The 27366-nt window shown below is 38.4% G+C and overlaps 2 protein-coding genes across 4 annotated transcripts; one reads left to right on the forward strand and one right to left on the reverse strand.

Moving 5' to 3' along the window:
• Positions 1-3347: 3347 nt before the first annotated feature.
• On the forward strand, positions 3348-14567 carry LOC139965425 (uncharacterized). 3 transcript variants are annotated; one of them, XM_071967755.1, is made up of 7 exons: positions 3348-3538; positions 4840-5139; positions 5983-6107; positions 6637-6802; positions 7250-7802; positions 8073-10890; positions 11003-14567. In XM_071967755.1, exons 2-6 carry the CDS (start codon positions 4920-4922, stop codon positions 8407-8409), a joined length of 1401 nt encoding a protein of 466 aa, XP_071823856.1. In that variant the 5' UTR covers positions 3348-3538; positions 4840-4919; the 3' UTR covers positions 8410-10890; positions 11003-14567. The 3 variants fall into 3 exon arrangements, with proteins under 3 accessions (XP_071823856.1, XP_071823858.1, XP_071823857.1); XM_071967757.1 differs by lacking the exon at positions 3348-3538 and adding an exon at positions 3543-3674; XM_071967756.1 differs by lacking the exon at positions 3348-3538 and adding an exon at positions 3579-3717.
• Positions 14397-27178, reverse strand: LOC139965427 (partitioning defective protein 6-like). The gene is made up of 3 exons (XM_071967758.1): positions 26697-27178; positions 20860-21082; positions 14397-19635 (listed from the first exon to the last, which is right to left on the reverse strand). Exons 1-3 carry the CDS (start codon positions 26766-26768, stop codon positions 18854-18856), a joined length of 1077 nt encoding a protein of 358 aa, XP_071823859.1. The 5' UTR covers positions 26769-27178; the 3' UTR covers positions 14397-18853.
• Between the last annotated feature and the right edge of the window lie 188 nt (positions 27179-27366).

A 27366-nucleotide genomic window follows, 5' to 3' on the forward strand; every position in this document is an offset into this window, starting at 1 on the left:
ATACGGATAATTATAGGTGCCATGAATGGTCACTGCGTCATCCTTCAATTATTGGCAACGTTTACCGAATTACCGAATGAAAACTATATGGCGTTAAACATATTCGTTTGAGATGTGGAGCATATAGGATGATGTGTAAATAATTATAAAGAGCCTCGATGCCTCGCGTGCTAATCACACACCGGTTTGGGTAATATCAAAATCAGGTCTTGAAAGCATGTTCCCTTTAAAACCAAATACGACAACGGAAAGAAGAGTAAAATTAATAACAAAACTGGAATTCACCAAAAAAAAATCATTCAGTGAGGTTATTTAAATGCCAATAAAGTTGCTTCACAAAGTTTCACATTTCACTTGAGCATGCCACAGCTCACAAAGTCAAGTTGATTCAAAACGATGGCGCTGTGCTTAAATAAACTAGATACCGGTTACAATGCATAGACCTTTTTTTCAGACAAAGTACGTCGGTGTCCAATATAATCCATGTAACGAGAAGATGACAGAGAAATATTTCTATAATAAATGCACCCAAAGGGAGAGGGGTAAATGGTCGGACTTGTTGTGGGTTTCATTCACTGGTTAACATAAATTCATGTTACCTACATGTAAAATAATCCAAGTTTTATTAAGAAAAATGTTTTAAAATATGCTACCACTATCGCTTCTTCATTGATATCTTTAGATTATTGGCGCCCTCACTTAACTAAACCTTTTGTTTGGTTTCTTGAAAGGGAAACTATGGAGAATCACTTTTACCGACCTGCAAAATTGCGAGGGGAACCGCGGATTGCAAAGTCGGCAATGACTATAACGCGGATCTTCAAAGTCGTTAATGACTATTATAAGGCTGGATTCGTCCAACACGGCAACGCTGTACTCAAAGCAGAATGGTTCGCTGTGTGGACAGGGAGCCTAATTTTTATTCCTAGCACGGATAAGGGTGTCAGGTTTTTCAGGAGTTTACAAATTCGTTTGAAATCAGAGTTAGGGTTAAGAAAGTGGGTTTAGGATTTAACTCTGAAGGAAATGAAGGATTGTCGTTCATAATCTGGGGTCAAAACTAGGAAAAAAGATTCAGAACATGTGTTTTGAAAAAGCGTCACATGTTTGGAATCCAGGGATTTGATTGGCCGATGCCCTTATTCGTACTAGGAAAACAAATTACGCGGCCAGGGACGACAGACCGCCATTTCTCAGAGAGGTTGCTATAACTCTAATCGTAGGGTCTGCACCGTTTGTCAATGTTAGAAAAAAAACAGGTATATAAAATTATCAAAGGAACATTTAAATTTTACTTTGCACTATTAAATTAGTAAATGTTCATAATATAATGTAGTTAACATGTCTTTACCGGTGAAAATACTTTTTTGTTTGATGCATGAAATTGTTAACCACCTATACTATACTATGCATGATAAGTTCTTCATTACCGTCCTCATCTACTTTCGGGGAAACATTTCATACTGTAGTATTGAGTTTTACGATTCTACCCAAAAGTATCGGCCATCAATTCTTTTACACGGATTTAGTTGAAGATACTATACCTCGATCCTTACTCGCAAAGATATATCACGTGATTTTTCTATGCTTGCACGAATAGCTTGTAATCCGTGTTATTTTAGAGAATGAGGAGTTTTACCCCGGGCGTACAGTGCAACAAAGAGGAATCCGTCATATAATGAGTAAACATATTAGAACGAGCTTGTGGTAAGATTACGGGAATGCTTAGCGTGTCAGTAGGGCTAGGGAGGGGGAAGGGGGGGTAGGTCACCCAAATGGTATTTAACTATTGCATTTGTCTTTTCATATTAAATTAGCTATACGATGACACGTTGTTGCACAGCGTTGGTCAAATTCACTGAAGTACTCATTGTTCAGGGAAACTCAAAAGTCTGCCCTTATCTTATTACCATCGATAAACCACAACCTTGAGAAAATATCACAGAATTTTTTTCCATAAATGTTGTCACTTGAAAATCCGTCATTACCAATTCAGCAAATATTATATCCAAATTTATTTAAGAAACGAGATGATATAGAGTGAGGTGTTTTCTTCTCGAAAACATCCATTAATGTTATTGCCGATTTGATCAATGTATTAGCCAAATGACAGAGTATATGATGCCAATGGTGTAGTTTGTATTGAAGTTATTTTGCTTTTGTTGTTATTGATGTTTTTTATGCATCGTGTCTGTACGCTTATCTGTAGCGTCAAAGCAATTGACCATTAGCAAGTACTGTTTCATCGAGACATGTGATCTTGACTTCTTGCCCAGAACCAGGTGCGTAGCCAAGGGGTCGAAGGGGGCAGCCGCCCCCACCCTTTGAGCATATTTGTTTTGTATGTTTCTATGATATCGCTAGTAATTTCAAAAGAAAAATTGCTAAGATGCAACTTACAAGGCACGTTTCTTGTTTCTTGTACGCTTCGCGCCAATTTATGGTGGCGCTACGGCTCTGATAGTTTTCCTACAGTTTCGCCCCTCCCTTCCAATCACAAGTTATGAGATAGAACCTTCCTTCAGTCTAATTTGCATACATAAAGAGCAGCATTTACTGGCAAAGGAGAACAAATAGTCACGTGCTCCAGGGATTGTAAAAAAAACATGAATAACTTTAATTTGAAAGAACGAGTAAAGTACATAAACCAGTGGCGTAGGAAGGTACTTTTGAGTGGGGGGGGGGCTGAAGACTGCTGGCCGGCCTGGGGAGGGGTCTAAGGGGAGGGGGCGTCCCCCTCCTCTTTGGAATTTTTTGCATTTCCAGGTGGCCTCAGATGCAATTTGGTGCAATATAGCACACTTCAACACCCACTCCATTTTGTAAACTTAATTTTGTATTTTCACCTGGCCTTAGATGCAATTTGGTGCTCCAAATGAGATTTTTTTTTCTCATTTGGAAATGAAAAAGGGGTTTTCTGACTTGCGAAGCGGGGGGGGCGGAATGATACTTCCGCCCCTCCACATTTTTCACTGGGGGGCTGGCGCCCCCCAGCCCCCCCCCCGGTTCCTACGCCCTTGACATAAACCACCATAAACCACATACATGGCTATGAACAGCTGCTCACTGACGATATAATATACTCGTGGCCCGGGGAGAGAGGTCTATGCTATCGCACCTGCAAGAGGGAACAACCGATGAAAAGGAATGCAAGGAACGTTTCTCATAGGAGATATTCGTTAACCCAAATATGCAAGCTAGTCTTTTGTGGTTAATAACATTCATTTCTATGACCTTCCTCCATCAACGTCCATGCAATAAATTTCTATGGTGAGACCTCAACTCAGAGTTCACGACTAATGGTTTTATTTGCCACTGACTTAATTTGAGAATGACGCCCTCTCTACATTGCGCAATATTTCTATCCCTGCTACAGTAACTAATGACAACAACAAGCCATACTATTCAAGAAGAAATCAGAAAATGTTGACGCGATACCCTAAATGAATCCTTTCTCCGTTTCCATGGCAACTCGCAGTAAATACAATTTCTTGGCTGATGATTGTACAGAGAAATTACAGTCAGTTTAGGCTTCCAGGTAGGTCTAGCCTTTCCCTACGTGCCTAGACCTAGGCTAGGCTAGGTTCAATGTTATGAAGCATGCCCAAATGTAACGTCATGCTACTGACACAAACATGATCATTAAGACTAAGCTAGACTCTAAAGAAGCCAAGGTAAATTTGTTGTATTGTAGGGATCACCTCTTGGAATAGCACTGTGAGTAATAATTAAGCCTAAGTAAGCATGTAAGAGATATTAAGTATTCTTTGTACAGTAAATCCTATCCTATTGGAATCAATACTCTAACTATATGTTATTGTAATGCTAAGTGTAATCTGTTTAAGCTTATACTAAGTTATGAGCTTACATCCAGGGATATGTAGTCACACATCCCTGGTCTACTGTTTGTGAAGATGCAAGAGGAGTTAATAGATCAGTAGAGCATGCTCTACCATGGTGTAATGTTGCATTTCTCTCAAGTGTCTCTACAGTGTTACCCAAAAGAGACTTTACTGACCTGATACTGATATAAGTGATAACTGCTATTAAACTAGTCAGTGCTTTACAGTAGTAGTAGTGCTAGCCCTATGACTAATGGTACACCTGTAACTAACAGTACGAGTTAAGCTATAGCCTGACTAAGGTTTCCTAGCCTCAGTCTAATGATCTTGATGCTTATTGGGAGTGCTTGAGTTGGCCTATGTACAGTACCATAAGTTGGTAGCTGAAAATAAGGATAGGCTTGCAGTTTTTTGTGTTGGTAGAACAGTTTCGTTGCATTTCAGGCTATGACTGTCACTTAGCATGAGCACATACAACTTTGGGGATGAATATTGTTGCCATTCATGCCAAAACATTTGGTTATCTAGAACCCTGGTATTCAAAATGGAGTCTGTGACCATTTGAAGGGTTGCCAAAAAAAATTGGAATGATCGCAAAACAATAAAAAAAAAAAAACTTGCCGATCTATTTAAGGAAGAAAGTGGAAACATCTTAAACAAAAATTATTCAAACATTTCTAAATGTATAATAACACCATTTTACAACTTAGCAAGCTTAAACGGTTTTCAAAGGGGAATGGGATGTCTCTTCCCAGTAGACCCCGCCCTCCCCCCCCCCATCTCACATCACAACATCTGCCACCGGAAGGTTTGGCCAGGATGGTGGAGGTGAAAGTTGAGACGATCAAGATGAAAAGTTTGAATACCAGTGGTCTAAAACAATATGATAACTACACAGTTAAACTGGTGCATTTATCCGTGCTCGTTGGTTTTCATTCCCTTCTCTATGTCGTTGTTTGTCTATTTTCATGTACTATATAATACTTTGTCAATGCAGAGAATATACTTAACCAGAGGCATCGGCTCAATACTGCTATGACGGAACTGAAATAATCCATCCCTACCGACCGACCAATCATGAAGAAGACACGCAACAGGACGGGGGATAAAGGTACCGGCAAAGGGCTGGGCGGTTACAGGGGAAAGTTCTTTGACCTCCGGATCCAGCTCTTCAACCAGGAGATTTTCCGTCTCCATGATGTGTTCAACGACATGAAAGTACGAGCTGTTAAGGCCAAGGTGGAGTTTGTGACTGGGATACCGAGCCACTTGCAGAGGCTAACCTATCTTGATGGAGGTTTGTATCATTCCAGGGACTAGTTGAAGTACCAGCATACTATCAGGCCTTGAAATTCAAGCTATTTACTGGCCAAATGCCAATAGATATCACTGTTTGCCAGGAGGGAAATAAAGCACTCGTATTTATCTGCCAGTACACTTTAAGAACTTAAACATATGATAAGTGGGGGTTACAATTCTCAATTGACAACAATCACATGATTTCTGTACCTAGCATATAAAGCCCTGTGTTATTATTATTATTTATGATCAACAAGTATTATTGGGCTGCAGTAGTCTTATTTTGGTATCTAGATGACTTTATGTGAAAGGGTTCTCTTCTAAACACCAACCCATTTTGGTTACACTTGACCTCACATGGAAAAAAAAATCAAAAATATTCCAACCCCTCACTTCACCTCATGCTAACTCCAGATATGACAAGCTGGGATGGTGTATTTAAACTTGGAAGGGGGGGGGGGGGGGGTGTAATAGGATCAGGGTGTGGAGAGAGTTGCCCATGTCAAAGAATCCTATCACATAGGATTTATAATTAAAGTCACAGTGTTTCTTACAATGTTACTATGTGTAACAGTGTGTAAAGTTGCAGTGTGTTACAAAAGTTTCAATGTGTTACAAAATTCAGAATGTGGTACAAAAGTTGCAATGTGTTACAAAAGTTACACTGTGTTACAAAATTTACAGTGTATCACATAGTTATAGTGTGTTACAAAAGTTGTAAATGTGTTACAAAAGTTACACTGTGTTTACAAATGTTGCAATGTATTACAAACGTTACAATGTGTCTCAAGTCTAACATGCCCTCTAGAGTTACCTATTGGCATTTCTTTTGAATCTTCAGCTGATATGATGGATAACAGTGATTTGAAGCACCATGACATGGTCCCCGGAGCTATTGTTAATTTGGATATCTGGCATACTTGGAAACCATTGGTAGATGCTGCGGCAATGGGCAATGTTGCAGAGGTACATCATTACACATTGTGTGGTTTAACATTACTAACAGTAACAGTTGCATGTAAATATCTTGATCAAGAACTTAAAATAAATCTCAAATCTAGGTTTGTCTCAGATCATTTTGCAGAGCTAAATCGTAAAGATGTTGAATTTTTTTTTATCAATTTTCTAACCCATTCATGTAAGTCTTTTCTTCTTTTATCTACCTGTTAGAACTTTTAATTCTTTAGTTAGAGGGGGGGGGGAGGAAAAAGGGAAAATTACGTTCGTTTAGCTAATTTAGACATTTCCATACAGTTTGCACATCTTTTTGTTGTATTTTGTAGAATCCCCTTTAGAACTGAAAGCTTCTGTTAATATGAAGAAGGCAAGGAATTGTAAAGGTTGGTTAGTCCAGGACAGAATGTAGTACCCAAGGAGGGTGGTCCCTGTCATAAATGCATAACTCCTTTAAATTTCAAGTCGATTTACCATAATGCAAAACCTTTGTCAAAATCCCTTGGGATATTTAAACCTGTTGATTTTCTATTCTCCATAGGTCTTAAAATTAGGAGTAACACAAGACACAGAGTACAGTACCCCAAGCTCCAAGATAATGAAGCCACAAGTGAGGAACGAGTGGATTGCAGAGAGAGCATTTGTAGCTCTTTGCATCGCAGCTCATCGAGGTCATGTGATGTTGGTACAGCGGCTAATAGAAGGAGGTCGGTATGAAAGAAATAGGTCAAGTTGAATGCTTGCCATAGTTTTTCATATGACCACCACTAATACTACTTTTAATGATTTTCTTCTTAGGCTCTTGAGTGGTAGATGAGGGATATGGAATAGAGTGGAAGGTGGGTGTTGGGATTTGGGGTGGGTAGGTGGGTGAGACGGAGAGTATTCGATGGGGAGAGCGGGGTAGAAAAGTGGCAGGTGGGTGATGGGGTTGCGGTGGGTAGGTGGGTGAGACGGAGGAGAACATTCCATGTGGGAGAGCGGAGTATTAACATAAATCATAGTTTAGAATGGATGTTTGGTGATTTTATCAGTCTAGTCCTTGTTTTTATGTGTCAAGAGCATATCAACTAATTCTGCTTAATAAAACAGGTAGATAACAACTATTGCATGGACTGCACACAATTGTGTTCTATGGTTTTCTATTTGAGCAGGCGCTGACGTCAAGGCAAAGACACCCAATGGACGAACAGCCCTTCATATAGCGGGGGCCCAGGGTATGAACAGCGCCGTGGAAGTACTGCTCAATAACGGCTCCGTAATCGAGGATCCCGACAACGATGGCAAGACTCCGCTGGTCCTGGCCGGCCTCTGGGGTCACAAGTCGTGCGAACGACAAATATTTCTATTCCAGTGGCAACAGAGGGCAGCAAAGCATAAGCCCGTGGAAGACAAAGGAGGTCGTTTGGCCCACCAAATGTTTGACTCCAAACTTAAAACTTGGCTGGAAGGGCCCTACGCCCAAATGTATTATTCGCAGATAGTGCCCCCCGGCGAATTCACAGGCACGTCACTCTCAGCGCCGCGGAGGAGACATCGCCCCAGCTCTGCCCCCTCGGACGACCGGCGTAGCGTCGCGAGTGCCGCTTCATCGGAGAGGTACTTTGAACTGGTCGACGGGAAGGAATGCGGTGTTCAGGTTAGATTGGGAGTTGAAAGCTTAAAAAATGTATCCCCACCTGCGGGATCCAAGAAACAAACTAAAGGGTAAGCTGATTTGTTAAATTTCTAGTATAAATCAATTGTGAAAATATCACTTTTTAAGACAAAATTTCATCCTGTCGATATTGTGAGGACGATATCCACTTGTCATTGTAAAATTTTCAGAGGTATTCATTGAAGGTTATCAGTATTGGCTCCAAATATGCTAAAAAGTCAATGCTCCAACTTCAACAAGCAATCTTACTGCCAATCCTCAAGGGATTTTTTACGCTAATTTTTTTTTACCCTTTTTGTTTTCCCTTCTTTTTCTTGCAGATACTCGGCCAAATCCGGCAAAGATCCGAAGGCTACGTTTGACGACTGGTTGGCGAGGAAGAAAAACTCGGAGAAACAAGTCATGGACAAGAAGAAGAAAGTCGAGAAGGAAAAGAAACAGAAGAGAGACGAGGAAGATAGAGAAACACAGAACCAGCAGAAATCATTCGATGCTTGGTTGAAAGAACAGAAAACAACAGGAAGTAAAAACAGAGGTTTAGCATCGGGGAGCAGGTCGAGATCTGCAGCGCTACAGACGCCCGATGAAAAGTCATTCGATCTCTGGAAAATCCGTAAGGAGATGGACATTCTGCATCCCATACACATTGGAAACTAGGACCGACCAGATGGGCAAATATGCACCATTCTGTGTTTCCTAGTAGAGGTGCATCGTCATGGCAATTTTCGCAATTTTGTGGAGCCAGAGCTCTTCGGGTCTCCGTGTCCTGTCGGTCTGCAGTCAGGGCTGTACTGTTTTGTGTATTCCCACTCCTGGTAGTGTGGATTGTTTGTCCTGTAAACATATGATATGCATATGCATATGTCAATAGTAACATTGCAGTAAACAGTAGAAGATCATTAGCAAGTATTCCTATGAATTAAAAGGTTTCAAAGGTCATACAAATTGGCACCAAATATGCAGGAGAGAATTGTGGACTAATATAATGTCAAACTTTAATATCTCTGTGACTGCTAACTTTACTACAGAAGTTTACCTCACTTCTTCTTTGTTTGGTTGTCAACGTGTTATCATCACCTGTGTCTGACAACAGTAGAATGAGTTTGATCAGATGTCAGGATAATTTTGTTGGAAACTTTTCAAAATCTTAGCATAGAAAGTTTTGAAGTCATTAGAGAATATATGTGTGTATATATATCTGTATATAATTGAAATGGTAATTAGTCTGGAAAAACTAGAAATGTGAAAAAACAATATATATATATGTATATACACACACAGATATATTTATCTCTATATAGATAGATATATAAACAACTTAGGCAATCGTGTCTTATTATCCCAAATGGTGCATTAAGCTGGTAATTAGTTGATTCAGCTGGTCACATCACCACTGAAAGTGACATGAAACTATTGCTATGCCCGATAGTAGGCTACTAATGTGTCCGGGTGAATTAGTCTGGGATACTGTTTTATTAAAGTATCGATATTTTTGTTACTAATTTATTGCCTCGAGGTTTTATGTAATAACTGACATATGAACACCACAGCAACAAAATTTAACAATATCGTTTGTGGCCAAACATTTCCCTCCAAAGGGAAAGTACATAGCATATAGTACACATAATCAGCCTGGTGTGTAATAACACACGTCTGGCTGTAAGAAAGCTATTGTGCCGCCTCCCACAAACCAGTGATTAACATACCGTTGACAAGCAATATTAGATACCGTGTAATGTATTGGGACCTCTTCCTCTTGATTGATTACATCTCCTCTAATTTGCTTTGTCTGACTGAGCTGTTAAAGAGCATCTGAATCTGTCAGGACGAGGTAATGGTATCCAAAGCTGGGTACCTGCTTGTAAAATGTATTCACACAAAGACTCTACAATCAACATTCCTTTCATCGATCATGTTAATGGTGTTTTGAGAAAAGCTATAACGGACCTCTTGATACAGATAGATTGCAATGAGAGGCCTGTGTTTGGAATCAGAATTTGTACTCATAATTTTTTTTTAAATTAAAAATATCCCAATCCCCTTTGTTTTCACCTTCCAATCGACTGAGGTGCTTATTAATGTCAATTAAAAGAAATGACTTGTGTGCTTTATTGACTTTATTGATGGAAAATGAAGAATGGTTTAACTTTAGTAACAAGGATGTCATTGGGTCCCATTTTTTTACATGTTTCCTTTGTGTATGATATGGAAAATGAGACAAATTTGTTTGATCCCATATTTCACCTCTCACCCAGGGTTGTACCCACCGGTCCCTCCTTATCAACCCTGCTTAGTAATGAAACCCAACCAGTTCCTGTAAGCTTTAAGAGAATGGTTAATAGTAGCATTAATTACATTTTCATGCAACCTGCCATAAACTTTTTAACGGACAGTGTAAATTTCCATTTTGATATATACTGCTGTCCGCTCAATAAAATAACAAATTTAAATACCAAGTATTTCTTTCCCAAAGAATTCTGATTAATGAGCCGAAATTAAGCATTTTAAACCTTGCAACAGATGAAATATTTTTTAACAACACTGGTGATTTTGTTATCATTAAAATTTAATGAAATTTAACAAACCCCCTCCACTCCCCCCCCCCCCCTCCTTTGTTCTTTGCCATTAGTACTCATTTTGTCAACAGATGAATGTTAATGCCTTGTTTATTAATACCATTTTAAATAATCAAACTTGATGTTTCTTTTATGTATCTGTACAAAACAGAGAATGTTATAATGATAACAATACGCAAGGAAATTTGTGAGATAAAGCAATATATTTTTATTCTTCATTATCAAATATGTTTCCATGTACAAGTGCCAAATTCTACCACCTAATGACCAAGTTTTATATGAAGATTAGTAGTAGGTTGAGAAAGATACTTTCCTAATTAAAACATAGGCCCTAATTACCAGTGAAAATTTACTGTAACAAAACAAAAAAAAGAATAAAATGTGAGGTGAAAAAAAATGCCCCCAGTTTGGTATCAGAAGGACAAAATACAATCAAATTATTTACAGTCATAAATGTTTGATTAAATAACAATGCAGCACGCTATGAAATATCTTACCAACTCTTGAATCATACATCAGCCATGTGTGGGACGGGACACATAGCCACGGCAGGAAGGGGAAGGTCCTTCTAATACAAACAGAAGCAAGGTTACATGGGACAATTTCAAATGAAAATACACTGGAGGGGAGGGGGTGTGGTGGGTGGGGAATGTAGCCATGGCAGGAAGGGGAAGATCCTTCTAATACAAACAGAAGCAAGGTTACACAGGACAATTTCTAATATAAATACACTGGAGGGGAGGGGGGTGGGGAATGTAGCCATGACAGGAGGGGGAAGGTCCTTGTAATACAAACAGAAGCAAGGTTACACAGGACAATTTCAAATGAAAATACACTGGGGAGGGGGGTGGGGAATGTAGCCATGGCAGGAGGGGGAAGGTCCTAATACAAACAGAAGGTTACACGGGACAATTTTAAATGCAAATACACTGGCTGGAATGGAGGAGTGGTGGGGAATGTAGCCATGACAGGAGAGGGAAGGTCCTAATACAAACAGAAGCAAGGTTACACTAGACAATTTCAAATGAAAATACACTGGAGGGGAAGGGGGTGGGGAATGTAGCAATGACAGGAGAGGGAAGGTCCTAATACAAACAGAAGCAAGGTTACACTAGACAATTTCAAATGAAAATACACTGGAGGGGAAGGGGGTGGGGAATGTAGCAATGACAGGCAGGGGTAGGTCCTAATACAAACAGAAGCAAGGTTAGACAGGACAATTTCAAATGAAACTAGACCATAGGGGTGGGGGGTGGGTGGGGAGGAATGTGACATCTCTAACCAAAATATATGTTATTGTTAGGCTTGTGGGTCACAAATAAACATCGATAGAAACCCACTTTTAGCATCCCTTCCCATTCCACTACTTTCCATGGATAGGCTTGTGGGTCACAAATAAACATGGATAGGAACCCCACCTTCAGCATCCCCATCCTATCCCACTACCATCCACAGATCAGATTGGATAAGCTTCGCGTCATCAGGTAAAGAAAAGAATATTAAGAAACATTTGTACCACATTTGATAAAGGTGCATTGTTAGGAATAGCAAAGATTGAAAGAGCATAAAATGTTTGTGGCCTGAACAGGATTCAAAGCAGTAAGTGCACCTGAGGAGCACGTGCCCTCCACACCTCCTCCCCCCCCCCCACCCCACAACTGAGGTAGCCAGACACCATCACATCTGAATCACACATAGATGGCATTTCATGATTATGAACATTGATTTTGGAAATATTTGCAGTAGAACTTGTCAAGCAAGCTTTGCCTTACATTTAGTAAACCAACCAAAAGCTTCCGACTTAAAAACTTCTTACAATTTTCAAGAGGGATCTATCTACTGATAACCAATAAAATGGATCGAAATGTCAGGCCAACTTACGTTTACACATTCTCCTACACAGGCTCTCTAGTGGCTAAGCAGTTTGCTAACAGTTTTACTTTATTTCAACCAATAAAATGGAAACATTTTATAACAATCACTGCTGGAAATGTCACTGATTTATCTTTCCATATTATTTTGTTCCACATTTTCTAACTGGCTGCAAAAAGACAACAAGCCTTTTTATATTGGATGAGAGAGGAAAAGCCAAATTAGTTTTAATTCATCTTCAACAAGTAATATAAAAAAAAAACATGTTGCGAGGGCAGGTCACCAAAATATACACTCAGGAATACTGTTACTTGAAGTACCTCGAAAGATCAGTTCATCAGGATCCGTTACATCCTACTAAATTTAGCTACAGAAGATATATTGTAAATCTGACGATACCACGAATATGAACGCAGTAGATGATGGTACAGTTTCGTACCAAGAGACACCGATAAATACAAAGACTTTAAATACAGAGCAAGTTATGCCATTAAAATGAAATACGTCTGAGATTATAAGAGAAATAGGAGAGATATTCAGGAATTGTGGCATTGATGGAAATAGTACTATGAATAGATTTGAATACATACAAGAATACCCAGCGTAACATTAACCTGCTCTCATAACAGGATTTGGTAAAATGGAATTTATAAGATAAAACTCCGCATGAAAATATTTTCTTTAAATTTATCATTTCAATTATTTCTATGAATACCATCAGATGACAGTGACAATGGATAAACCACTATGAATATGAAACAAAGATTGATGTTAATTGCCCGAACTGGTCAGAGAAGCAGACAGTTCTTGTTTGGGGAGGGGAAGAGGGGGAGCAGGAAGCAATGGGTCCACTTGGACTAGTGCAGTGGCATACCCAAAGGGGAGCACATTCCCCTGCAAAATGTTGCTTCACCATCCCCTTTCAAACCCCCAGGGCCCTCCATTTTGTCAATTGAAGTGTTCACTCTACCCAAAAGTCCAACAAAGTCAGTTATCTGGCAGAGTGATGATAAACTTGAACTTGTTGCTGCCGATTCTGTTTTCTTCTTTCATGGAGATGTGAACAGCAAAAGACATTATTAGGTAGACAAAGGTTTTAACCTGGGCGTTGGCTTCCTACGTTGACCATATTTTATACAAAAGTCAGTACCACAATGCATCTCACTCTCACTTGTTTATTTGTTTGTTTTAATTATTTAATTTTTATCAAAACCAACTGCGCTACAAATTGTTTGAGGTTTTTAATTAATTTGATCTTCTTTCACAAAGATGAGAATGATGAGTATGATAGTCATAGAGCCAATATTCAAACTTTCTCAAAAGTTGACTGTAATAACAGCTCTCAAAAATTTATGAACGGGAAAAAAATGGTCAAAGTAAATGCAGCCAACAGGAACAATCCAGTGTAAACATTTAAATGATGGGAGAGGGGAGAGGGGGAGGAAGGGTGTGGACCTTGGACAGGTTTCCCTCCCTTTCCCCTCAAGTTCTGAACACTAAATGCACACACAATTAACCATCATCTTCATCCAAGATTCCACTATATATATCATCTTCAAACCATGAAGATCTATTGTTTTCATTATAAAATCTCACAAGATCAAAAATATCCATATTCATAAAATCTAGGGAATTCTAGTGCTGCTACCCTCTTGTCCTATTCTTCAGACTTCACTGGAAATCACAATTAAATTGAAAACAATTGATTTTTATGACACCAACCCATGACTCCATGGATACAAATACAAGGATATGAATAGGAATACATAAAACTAAATGTCTTCTGAAGCTTTGTAACGTTAGCATAAAGAATGATGACACATTGTAGCTTGTACTTCGTGTACCGGCATATTAAATAGACCCTTCTTAATCCCAATCTACCAGCCCCCTCCCCACCCCACCTGCTTTCACAAAACAGTGACTACATAAGAGTCAGGAAATCATGCCTCAAGGAAATATGATTTCCCTCTCTACACAACCCAATGTTTACTTCTCTAAATTTGTTGCAATGAATGATCATAAACAAACACAATTCCTTCTTTACCAACCATACACCCATTGTGAAACAACCCTATGGCCAATAACAAAGTCATCTGTAACTGCAAGAGAAATATATCAAAAATCCAGTAGCAACCAGGTTCTACCACACCCTCTCCTCCCATTCAGACAAAATCCCAATCGACCATAACATACAAGAGTAGTCAAGCCAACAGACTGTCACTGTTAAGACTGAGTACAATTGGCAATATAATATATATACCAAGGCACCTTACTGGCAGGATACAATGAAAGTTTTAATCTAGGTACTCCACCCACAATCAATGATTCTTCATTTCAATTATTTTTCTCTCTCCTTTTTTTTTTTTTTTTTACAAATACTCTAAATTCTGATGAAAATAGTCATTGTTATATTTACAAACAATTATGAATATAGGGGAAGGGGTGGGGGAAGGAGCTAATCGATGGAAAAATTACATCACCCATATCATACAATTTAAAGGTCATCAAAGGTCATGGAATACATTTGCTGAATGAAAAGTGAAAATTATATGATTTAATTTGCCAACGAAAAAAGCTCTAAGATAACTCGTAGCAAAAACCTAAAACGAAATGCTTTACGAAAAATATGTGAAAGAGAGCTCTCACCGTTCCCATACCATTTACATATAAAACTTGAAAATAATTAATGTGAGTGACACTTATGCAAGATAAATAAGTCCATACAAGGTACATACTGTATATCTATCCGAGGAGCACAAAGCATTATCAATGGCTTTGAATGCAAAAAAAAATAGCACATACATTGAAACAAAACTATGAAAGGCACAAGCCTGAATTTGTAATAATAACATGTCTTCCACCCTCACTAGGCACATTACTATATATGAATATAAAAGTATATGAAATGTGGTAGCAAAACAAGTCCATTAGCAACAGTATCTCAATGACACCCTGGCCCCCCAAACACAAGCCAACTTTGATAACCCTCTCATCACCCTGCCTGACTGTATTTGTTCTGTGTCTCATTCTAAGGAATTTCTACTGACAAAACAGATTATTCCATTCAGTAGTGTGAGGGAGGGGGGATTTTCGTCTGATAAAATGGATCATTCCATTAAGAAGGGGTCCATCTTTGTGACATTCTTGGCATCTCCTTTACACAAATTACCAAAAAAAAGTCAAGTGTTCTGATAATCCTATGGTAGGTGGGTCATTGAACGCGTTGTGACCGGTCCCTAAGGGTTGTACAGTGCTCCCTTGAGATACTCTACAGGGATAGTGCTTATTTTGTGAGGAGACAGGTATGCTAGGAAACAAACTAAATTACTTATAATCATGAAGCATCTGTTGTGCTCAAACACACATTTCTTTTTTTTGTCTTTTCCGTTTTAATTAAAACATTAAAAGGCGCTATCATTGCACGGACAGTGCTTTGTGAATGCAAAAAGCAACATGGATGCCAAAAACTGTAACAAATTAGATCGCTGATTTGATGGAATCACCCAAATCCATAATGCGGCCAGTTACTTTCATATTAACCAAGATTGGAAAAAAAAAATCTTAAAACAAGATGAAGGTAAAATGTGTGAGACTGACATAATGCCTGCAGCTTCCTGGATCTTATTCCACAATGACAAGCTTTCCTTCTATCTATCACCATGGTGACATGGATTTTATCAATTTGCAATATTTTTCATCAGTTGCTACTGTAGTTACAGCAAGGTACCAGCAACATAAGAATTCCTTTACATGTGCAAACTGGTATCCAACTTCAACACTGCCAACATGTTAGAGTCTTCCAAAGTTTCAAATGGCAAGTTGGTTTCGTATTCATTATCATTTTGGTTTTTTTTTTACAAGGAAACAGCTGGAACAAGAAATCAGCAAAGTAAAGCAACAACAACAACCCCTCTACACAAACACACTGGTACCACTGACACAGGTTAACTAACCGATGCATACTACCAGTAATAGTACCAATGCAGTATTAAAACCGATGCATACTACCAGTAGTAGTACCAATGCAGTATTAAAACCGATGCATACTACCAGTAGTAGTACCAATGCAGTATTAAAACCGATGCATACTACCAGTAGTAGTACCAATGCAGTATTAAAACCGATGCATACTACCAGTAGTAGTACCAATGCAGTATTAAAACTTCATTTTTTTTCAAGGTTGGGGGTAGGGAAAGTAGGGAGAACAGACATTGCAAATTGAGTAACAGATCAGTATAACTCTTGAAAAACAAACATTTCATTGTGCGATTTTTTTGTTTAGTTTTTTATTATTCAAGCCTAGTAGTTGATGCTCTGAGTCACTTCATAAGTTCAAAGTCCACTGTCAAATATAGATCACCTTCCAGTTCATAATACTGTACTAGATCCAAGTTGTGCATATTTGAAAATGAATTATAACATTTATATTTACTATTATGTATAAGCAATAAATCTTCATTTTGCATTTTGACAGTGCAATTATCCCAATTAAGTTTTATAGGGTACACACTGTACTCCTGTATGTCAGTCAACCAACAATGTCATCTCACAATGACACAGAAATACACATTCCTGTGTGAATCACACATAGCACGACGAGTCAAAATTTCAAACTTTGTATTCGTGAGAATGAGAAGTCAAAATATATCAACAGAAATTTATCAAAATCCTAAATTACTCCCCCCTAAAAAAATTCCCGATCCCTTAAAAAAGTTTCGCTCCTGAACAAAGTTGAAATCGTATCAATACCATGTCCAATCAGAATGTTGTGAAGTAAAGGTATTTTCTCATTTCCAATCTATGACCTCACAGACACAACCATTGTCTAATCCTCTCCCACTCTCATTACATCCGGATCATCTCAATCTTTATCAGAGAGTAATGGTTGAGCCAGAAAGCCTGTTACCTTTGTGTGATTCCTTGCCGCACAATTTGCTCAAAATTTCAAATTTAACTATCTGACTAATTTGTAGAGGGAGTAAGTAAAATTTGTCCAAGAACAACTTTAAGTGAGAACCAGAAAAGAAGTGATCCCTTGTGGGCAAAATACTGAGATTCTCTATGATAAACTGTGTTTATTGAGAGCAGCATTATCACTGGATCTTTCTATGGTACTTGGACTTGAGAAAGGTTCAAACCCAAGATGATCCCAATCCACTCTCATATGCTGCATCTCATCAAGGAGAGAGAGATGACCAACTATAAAGCCCAGCCTTTAACTCCCTCCAGAATTCTTACTTACATTCATCCCTTCAACAGATCATCTTCAAACCTATTGAACTTTCAGCTAGTTCTATGCTCCAGTTCACACCTATTTATTATGAAACATAATAGCAAAAAGGATAACAACAGAACTTTAAGACAGAGGTCAACCACAAAGAGAATCAATAAAACCTGTCCTTATTCCTGGTATACAAAAAGTGACCACCCTAATTTAGAGGACCAGAGTTTTAAGAGGGGAGGGCAACAATTGAATGTGGAACACTGTAATGACCACTCATTCAAACAAAGCTAAGGTTCTTTACACTGTGGGGTTGCCATTGATAATGCTATTAGTCATCACAGTACAGTACCTTTGTCAGATAAGCTGTTTAATTTAGAGTCTACCATTCAAAACAGATGATAAGGTTTGATGAATAAGGAAACACTAAACCAAGATCTAACTTTGTACAGTGTTAGAGGTGTACAGTGTTGTACAGTGTTGTACTATGTACAGTGTTAGAGACATGTGCATTTAATTTCAGTAAAAGCCTAGATGAGCTTTTAAGATGTAGCATCTCTGATCTTATTTCATTTTCTGGACTAGTTAGAGATATAAGGGAGCCAAGATCAACTGAAGACATTTTTGAAAAACCCTTTTTGTTACAGAAATCATCTTCCAAGGGTGCCACAAATTTAGATCATTCAAGTTTGGTGTTTTACTGTACACTGCAACATGTTGAGATGTAATAAAATACTGTCTGGACAATGACACAATAAAACTCAAATATGTGCAGAGGTACAATATGACTTTGGCATATCTGATTTATAACTTGTTCTGACTCCCTCCCTCCCCCCTCTCCCTTCCCCTTCCTTGTTTTGCTCATCGGTACTTTCCGACAGAGTTTGCAGCAAAATAACTCTCTGAAGCATAAAATTGTGAGAAAGCACCGATAGTATTGTAAGTTTCCTGTACGTTGTGGCACAGAACGAAGGTGGAACTGTTTTCGAGACCAGGGTCTCAAAGACAGGTGGTGTTACAGGAGAACCGCCCACAACAATCATCTTGGATACCAACATATTGATTCAAACTTCAAAGATAAAATCAGCCTGCCCCAATGGTTGTATTTGTTGACATTCAGTAGCAGCCGATGATATAGCGCTCAATGCAAGAACAAGGCTTTAACAAGCTGTGTCGAGTGGACTCCAAATAAATCTAAAAATTATTTGAAAACCTATTATCAAGTTAAGCTTCTTGTGAACAGTCTCTACGTATGTGGCGACGTAGGTATCTCACCCGCAAATAACCTTTACCATCAAGTCTTGCATCGATCTTCTTAAAGCCTCTCTCCAAAAGCATTACAGTGAATACTATACACAAAGAAAATAATATATATAATTACTATCAAATTGGTCCAATATGTAGTTGAATGACTAAAATAATTTTTTTTCGATTAAAGTGTACAAACATTGCTATCGTTGCTGACTATACTCCCCTGGTGCTGGTGCCTCAACGATGACGATTGATGCGACGGGTCGACCTGATCGTGGCGATTGATGTGGTCCGTGCCATTCACGGGTGGGTCACCTCTGCCTGGCCTGTCCTCGTGTGTGTTGAGACCAGAGGTCGCCTGCGTGAGATCTCTGACCTCGTCTTCGTCATCGCTGCTGGGCGCGCTGCTGACGCTCTCGTTCTCGGCTATAGAGTTATCGACTGTCGTGTACATCGCGGCGGTCATCGTGGTTCGCTTGCCCGACAGCGTGTTTCTCTGATTGGCTGGTTTGACAGTTATTATCAGATTGATGCTGTTAGCCACCATCATGTCGGTGACTTGGTCCAGGGTCTTTCGCTGGGTTTCGATACCGTTCACCTCCAGGACTTCGTCGTTCACCGCCAGCAGGCCGGTGCTCTCTGCCAGCCCGCCGGGTACCAGCCTAGAGATAAATATTCCGGGAACCTTCTCCAATCCGTGGGGGGTCACGCGCACGCTGGTGCCATCTCGAATGTAAAAGCCTAACGGTTTATCCGACCCGTGTTTGTGGAGGCGGACCCTTCTGTGAGTTTCGGGTACGACGTCCACGTCTATTATGGCTGACACTCTCCTGAAATCCTGTGGCAGGCCAATAGGGAAGGCAGGTTTGGTTGGCCTGGTGGCTTGGGCGCCAGCGAATGGTCCTATCTTGAGTTTCCTCTTAGCTACCAGACCAGAGAATACATGATCTTCATGGACTTCATCTAAAAACACAACAAAAATAGCAGAAACTTACAACAATGCTAGTATATATAACAGTCTATTTCGCTAGATATTTTGTTGTTTTTGTTTTTGTTGTACATTTTGTAATCTCCTCCCCTTCCTGTACTAGGCATTCCCCTCTCAGTACCCTCCTCCCTATTCAGTCCTCCCCCTCTCCATCTTAACTTCTTCTTTTTTTGACTATGCATAGGTAAGAATGATCTAGAAGGGTCTAGTCAGTGCGGTATATATACCTTAACAAGGAATACCGCGAGAATCACCAGCAGTGATGGGAGTACAATATAAGAAAAAATTATTTCTTGTCCAATTTCACTGTTAAAAAGTCGTTCACCCAAATATTCTGCCCAAAGAAAAACCTGCCCTGAAAAAAAGATTCTCTACACTGCAGCCAAAAATATTTAATATAAAATCAAGGTATCCATTATCCAATGTTAATAATAGTTATTGTGACTGTGAAAGATGACACACACAGTGAGAATTTTTATACCTTGAAGTAATAATTGAAATATTATAGTATCATGTTGCTTTCAAACAGCATTTAATCCTATTTTAGCATTGACATCAAGTACTGTGTACCTGCAGGACAAATTCCAATGACTTATGGACCCTCTTGAGTTTTGTTTATTTTCCATTTTGGCAATTACACAAAAAGTCACTCCTACATCTGTTCTGACTTAGTAAGGTACAGTACTTCACAACAAAGTGTACTGTAAGCAATGATAATAATGGTACAGTAGAGCTGCCTAATGCCTACTGTACTGTATCAGGGAGTTGTTATGGAACAACTCCCTGACTGTATCATTTACAGATAATTTAACAGTAATTTAAAAACTTTCTGACAAACTGTTTAAGTTTAGTTTGACTGATGCTACTGGCATTATTTCCATTTTTGAGCTCAATTTTGACATTTTAAGGCAGAGGTGGGTCAGTGTGGTGGTGGGGGTGGGGGAGGGGGATGGGAGAATGCTAAATGTTTCCAATATTGCAGCTTGCTAATGTCGGGGAGATATGACAGTTCTATAACAAGAAAGGGATCCAGGTAACCCTATTGCAACTAGTCCTGGTTTACAGTATAATGGGATGACCCAGTTCTATCTGTATATTCTACGACCTTTGCACTTTAAAATATTCAAGATATGTATTACCCTCATGAACAGAGAACACAGAAATCAGTTTAAACGAGTACTACAGTATGTTACCCTTACCTTTCTTCTGTATGATTATACGGAGTGGCGGTTTTGAGTATGATAATGCTTTGTGGAAATTGTCGTCATTGTTAATAGGCAGTAGGTCCCCTTGAGGGTCTGTGTAACCGACATAGAACGGTGTCTCCGTCAGGTGATGGAGATTCTCTAGGAATGCGTAGAATGCTTCAAATTTGGAGATGGTGGTAGGGTTAAGGCTGAATCTTCTGAACTCGGCTTCGAACTGCGGACGGAGGAAAAAAAGAAATTTTAGAATCGCATAATAATCATACCATCTCTTTTTCCTTTAATTCAGACATGATGAGAGCGTACAGTACACTCTAGACCAGTACTGTGGGTATTTTCACAAAGCGAAATAACGGTGATAGCTTTTGAGTTAAATATCGCTGCCATATACTGTAAGTTAGTTATGTACATTAACGGTATGGGATGGACTACTATATGACAACAGTGGAGAGAATTGTAACGACAAAATAAGAAACAATATATTGTACAGGTCTACAGGATATATATGGAGTTGCCAAACAATTTCAAACATTCAAAGCGATCTGTTTAGGAATAAACCTGGAACTGTTTAATTGATATTCCTTGTGTCTTCATACCAACAGTTTAGGTTTCCCAGAACAACACACTAGATAAATGTTCCAGGACACATTGGGGTCCCAAGGTCATCCTCATCAATGCAAAAAGAATGAAACATTCTTGTTACCTCACAGGCAAATTTGCTTGAGGGGACAGGTGGTGATTCGCAAACGAAACTTTTTATGATATGTATTCCTTGCAGTGTTCTTTGGGATCTGTTTTTTCATAAATATATCATAAAGGAAGGAGTGTTAGGGAGATGAATAGCTTCCCTCTCCCCTCCCCCTCTTTTCTGAGAAAAGATATAATAGAGGTCACCTCCAGACTAACTATGAGGAGCAACACTTCCCCCTTCCTTCTTCCTCAATCCTTACAGATACCATACTGCATACATATGTACAGTATGTTGTTGTCATATCAAAATTCATATTAGTATTAAAGTACAGTATTAAGTTATATGTACAAGTCAACACTGATGTGAATTCAATATCTCAAGTGTATTAATCACAAAACATACAACCAAGTGCTTTATAATCATACAACAGAGTGAAGTTTGAATGTACATAGACTTAACATACCAACTTTTTGACTTGCTATGTTAGAGAGACACCAGAATGCTAATATGCAGAAACCATTCAAATTTTGTGCACCAAAGGCTGACTAACTTCTTCTTCCAGCTAGTCAAGGCTTGGCCATAGATCTATGCATTCCAGGCATGTTTCATAGGTGAAGTTTCATGGTTGAGTGCCCAAAGGTCAACACAGCCTCAGTGGAAGACACACCACTCACTTCCACTGGGCAAACAGATACAAACTTCAGTGTGTATAATATTCAATGGTAGTCTGATCTTTCCCTGCAGGTGGTTACCATCAAATCTTACCCTAAGCCATGAATCACACATTATTTTGGCAAATGATTAATTCATTTACAGTAAGTGGTTTCAAATACCATTGCCAAAGTTAACAGCTCATATTCTCTATATGGATAGAGGTTTAAAACTTTAACATTGGAAAAGATATGTGCTTATCATCAAATGTTTTTTTTTTTGATACATAAATAAGTGGATAAACCTGGCCATGGAAGTACAGTAGCCTCACTGTAGGGATGAATTACTGAGAACTGTAGTGTACATCATAACATGTATACAGTAATGCTCAATATGGCACTGTGCATGGCATGACCAGTATCAATGGAAGAACGTAGGTGATCAATTTTCTAGAAACCATACAAAAGGATGAAGTTCAAACAATCTTAAATGTGGATGGCACTTGTTGTTCACAAGATTTTCAAACTGAACTTTTTTTGACCTCATATAAGTTTTCACCCGCAATAACTTGTGCTCATCTAGCCTAACTACCTTTTATAACCTTACTTAACCTTTATTCATTTCTTCATTTCTTATTTGAAAAGTAAAGAAGAGAAACGAACGATTGAACATGGCTGGAATTTTTCTGAGTTTGCCTTTGGCATGAGGTTTAAATGAAAAGTGTCTGGTCAAAGGAGCTCAGCATCAAATGAAAATAGTACTTGTTAACTAGTGTTGTAGGTCAACTACTTTAAATTTTTTAGGAAAAGAAAAAGGCAACATGACTGAAATTTCCTGGCTTTGTTTTGTGCATGATGTTATGCAAAAAGGGTCTGAGCCAGGAAACCCAGCATCAAGTGGAATGGTGCTAGTAGTATTTAGCTAGTCAGACTTGGTGAAGGTCAGCTATTGTAGGCCACCTTTTTGTCTTTTTCTTTTTTTTTCCTTTGAAAATTTACGGAAAAAGTCAACATATTTGAAAATTTCTGAATTAGCTTTTGGCTTTTAGGTTAAATGAAAAATGCATGGACAATGAAATTCAGCTTCAAATGGAATAGTTCTTGTTAACTATCAGACTTGTAGACTGCAATACAAAAAATACAATAAAACACACTGGGTACAAGTATACGTAGAACTCCCCTCAAAGGTTTCAGTACAATACTTGGATGAATTTACAACCCACCCAGACACAAAACACACTGATCCAAATTTGTTGGACCATTTTAGTGTGCAATGAAAGATAGCTAGCCTATAAACAAGGGTTCAACAATGTACTGTACCATAGAGCAGCACCATGTTAACAATCATGACGACGACGCAGATGATACAGTGGATTTACATAGCGACAAATCAGAAACAAGATGTAGCTCTGCTCTAGGCACGTAACAAAACAAGTCAATCCCAATTGAAGGAACAAGGAAAGAAATGAGACCTATAAGTGAACTACATACACAGTATGGAAAGAAATAACAAGACCATTCTACCAAATGCCACTTCAAATAAAAATTCTATGAAATGCCCACAAGAAGTGATCAACAAAGTAACCACCAAAACAATACCCCAGGTACTGTAAACAAGAAACTGGCAAAGCCATGTGGTGGAAAATAAAACAATGGAGCACTGTTGCCTCTTGGAAAATTCAACAAGTGGTTTTCATAAGGAACAAAAGAGGATCTCTTTACGAATCAGAGTTTCTGGTTATTTCTTCCCTTTTATTTATTTTTTTACCTTCTTTCTTTATTTAAGAGGAATGTCAAACAATTGGAAGTGTCATACAGTCCGACTAACACTGACTTCCTTACAAGTACAGTTAAGTACTAGATCTATCTGTGTAGAATATACACCCTCCCACAGGAGTGGCATGACCTGGTTAAATATGGTCTACACTGTTAAGTGCAATATGTCCAATGATGCAGTGATTGTACCACATGTGTGCAATGTTTTGTGTTATTTTGTTTGTTTTTGTTTTTTAGACAATGTAATTCGAAAATTTCATTAAATCATTAAGTTGACCCAGAAATCCATTTTGTGTGTGTGTGTCTACTGTATGTCAGTCTTGTTTATAAATCAATGTGTATTGAAGTCCATGGGCTTGAAATAAACACAAAATAGAGTAAATAATGAACATATTACCTATGGATATACTGTACTGTAATGAAGTTTGTGTTGTTACAGCCATATTGTATGTAATTTTGCATATGTTGAGTGAAATAACACAAACACAAGCTTTCAAGTGTGTTAAATACAGTATATGTAGATTTCTTGGTCAACAGGGGACACTCCTTTTTAATTAATGGTCCAGTCTTTTTCCATAAAATTTGGCAGGGTTGAACCTTACCACTGTACAAAACTTGCCAAATCCATTTAAAAACTTGACCAAGATGGAGTTTAAAAATGTTATAAATTTACAGAGTGATAATTAGAGAATAACCAGTAGGATGGTGACTTCGAAGTTCGGCCACTTAAGACTTAAAACACCCCAAAACTAAATCTTCTGGTCTAAATCACCAGAAAATATACTTCATATGGTGGGAGAATTGTGTTTTGTCCGATACACGGCCAAACTTTCTTTCCTGCAAACTGTTTTCACGTTGTTTTCCAAGAAAATTCTTCGTGATTGTGGAACTGGTATTTCTTGCTAGAGTATTGCGAAGTTCGGACACGCAACCTACAGTGTGGCGCTGATAAAAATTGGTGGCGCTGTTGCTCTTTCAGTAATTATAACAGACTTCATAGATCTTCGTCATTTTATTGACAAATATGTAAGTAATTTCTTGCACACGGGTCATTTTGGAGAGAAAATAACTGTAGCTTCGTACTTTTTGGTGAAATTTGGCTCTTCCTGTAGGTTTTCATGGTGAAAATCGTGTATTTCTTAGGGTGCCCGAACTTCGCAGTATGGCGAACTTCGCAATACTGACTATACTGTTTATAGTACTGAAACAATCCTTATCGATGCATAAAAATGATGGCCAAATCTCACAGAAAATAGCTGACATGAAATCCAATTATCAAAATACTGCAGTAATATAGACCTGTGAGTGTTTGCAGATAATTTAGTTACTTGAACTCCTGCTACTTACATTATACAAATGTATAACAAGGTTGGGAGTGTCTGTTGTTATAACCACAAAAGATCTATAAAGAGTATATTGAGGTTTATCCTAACATTACTGTACTATACTTGTGCATAGGGTCAGTAGGATCTACAGTATGGAGTTTGTTCATCCACAACTACAGTCCTGTGTGTGTGTAATTACCCATACAGTAGCTCTACTATTGAACTATCTGTTAAATTAGTTTTGCATAACATGTTGCTTTAAATACCAGATTAATTTATTTCCTGTTCAATTTTGTGACTGAATAAAAGTTGACTGTTGAAACCTTTCTTCAACATACTCTATTGTACTAAAGTGAAAAGGCAATCTTGCACATTCAGTGTGTTATGTACCAGTGGAGTAAAATAGCTAGAATTCATACAGTAACTGCCTCAAGTTTGGAAAAGCAAACAGTCAAGTACATTACTGAGTCTAGGGATCTTAAAGGATTAGATCTATCCTGCATTTATACTGAGTCTAGTGCCCTACAATGGTTTAGAGCTATCCTTTCTTGCATATATACAGGGCAGTCTTCATCAGGGAATTAGGCATGAAAAGTCCAAAGTACAATGAGCTTTGCAGAGGACAAGTTTTGCCATTTAGGCACAAAATTTTACGTACAGAAGAGTGAAATTAAATATTATGTTAAGGTCTTAGAAAACAATGTGCAATTTAAATCCAAGGAACATAGAAAAAAAAAGACAAACTGCCCTTTCAAAGTTAAACAATATTTACAACAATTCAGATTCCATGTCTGGGAATTAAATAATTCATCCTTAGAATATAAAACATAACTTCTTTAATGAGAATGAGTGTTTTCAAGTTAATATACATTAACTGCAAATTTGTGGTGGTATACAGCAGTCTAACAACTTAGGCCTATGCCTAAATCATGTTACTGATACATTATCCAGTATCAACTAACTTCAAATTTGGCTAGCTGAAGTCTTAACTAGTATTAGTAGCACTACAGGCCTAACAAGTAACAGAGATTTGTAACTGTTACTTGTTAGGCCCAGGCAACATTATAATTTACAGCAGCTTAACTTGCTTAAGTAAATCTTTTCTAGGCCTGGGTGAAACTACTTGCTAGGTTCAATGAACCGATTGTATTGTCTATGAGCCCATGGTCACCTCATTAAATATGATGTTAGCAGGGAGTTACAGTGAATCTTACTGTTGTTTATGCCCACTTCCAATAACATACAACTACATGTAGGCACTACAGGCAGGCCTAAGCTGAACCAGTACTAACCCTATTATTACACAATGGTTACGCTAGGCTGACAACACTACCACCTAACGTTATTTCAGTTCGTCGGTAAGTTAGTGTTAATTGTGTATCAACATACCTTGCTTTTGCATTCTTTCAGCCTACCCGTCCACTGATCATTTCCATTGCTAAACGGTAATCCGTTGGACATCTTGTTAAATTTTATTTACCGCCACACACATTATTCCAATAATTTCCGTTGTTAATACACGAAAACTTCCTGGATACAGTCAACTTGTACTCGTACTTCGTAGAATAAGAAATCACTTGTGCGCACTATACTGACACTGACACTGTGAATCTCGATAACATATGTATAGTGCGGTTTGGTATGGCACTTTGATCATACTAGGCTACTGTAGCAGTAACAGCTTAGGTTCTTATGTCATGACGTCACGGACGGGGTAAACGCCTGGTTTGTTGGAGTTAAAAGGATTGCCTCTTAGGTTACATATCACAGTACGGCCCAACCTATACTTGCGTTACAGTCTTTGTATAGTGATGTTTGCCCGTATCATTGTTAATACCTAAATTTGATAAATAATGTGAGGGCCTTTTACTTGTTTCCTTCCCTATTTTACCAGGATGATTTATAGGCACGGTGATAGTCAAGAATGTTTCCATTGGAAAACCTCACAATGAGTCATACTGTGTTGGCGGTGGCGCATAAGTTGTATTACTTATTATAGCCTACGTTCTTTTGTTTACAAACAACAATAGTAACGCCCTGTTTCGGTAAACATTCATAT

This window comes from Apostichopus japonicus, chromosome 3, assembly GCF_037975245.1.
Source record: "Apostichopus japonicus isolate 1M-3 chromosome 3, ASM3797524v1, whole genome shotgun sequence".
Lineage (NCBI taxonomy): Eukaryota > Metazoa > Echinodermata > Holothuroidea > Aspidochirotida > Stichopodidae > Apostichopus > Apostichopus japonicus.

What these genes read in the sequence shown, in the direction of transcription:
- LOC139965425 (XM_071967755.1), top strand. Translation starts at nt 4,920, where the DNA reads ATGAAGAAGACACGCAACAGGACGGGGGATAAAGGTACCGGCAAAGGG. An exon ending in CAATGGGCAATGTTGCAGAG is followed by an intron (nt 6,108 to 6,636) that starts GTACATCATTAC and finishes TATTCTCCATAG; the next exon opens with GTCTTAAAATTAGGAGTAAC. An exon ending in ACAGCGGCTAATAGAAGGAG is followed by an intron (nt 6,803 to 7,249) that starts GTCGGTATGAAA and finishes CTATTTGAGCAG; the next exon opens with GCGCTGACGTCAAGGCAAAG.
- LOC139965427 (XM_071967758.1), bottom strand. Translation starts at nt 26,768, where the DNA reads ATGTCCAACGGATTACCGTTTAGCAATGGAAATGATCAGTGGACGGGT. An exon ending in TGAAAGAATGCAAAAGCAAG is followed by an intron (nt 21,083 to 26,696) that starts GTATGTTGATAC and finishes CTCCGTCCGCAG; the next exon opens with TTCGAAGCCGAGTTCAGAAG. An exon ending in TATAATCATACAGAAGAAAG is followed by an intron (nt 19,636 to 20,859) that starts GTAAGGGTAACA and finishes TTGTGTTTTTAG; the next exon opens with ATGAAGTCCATGAAGATCAT.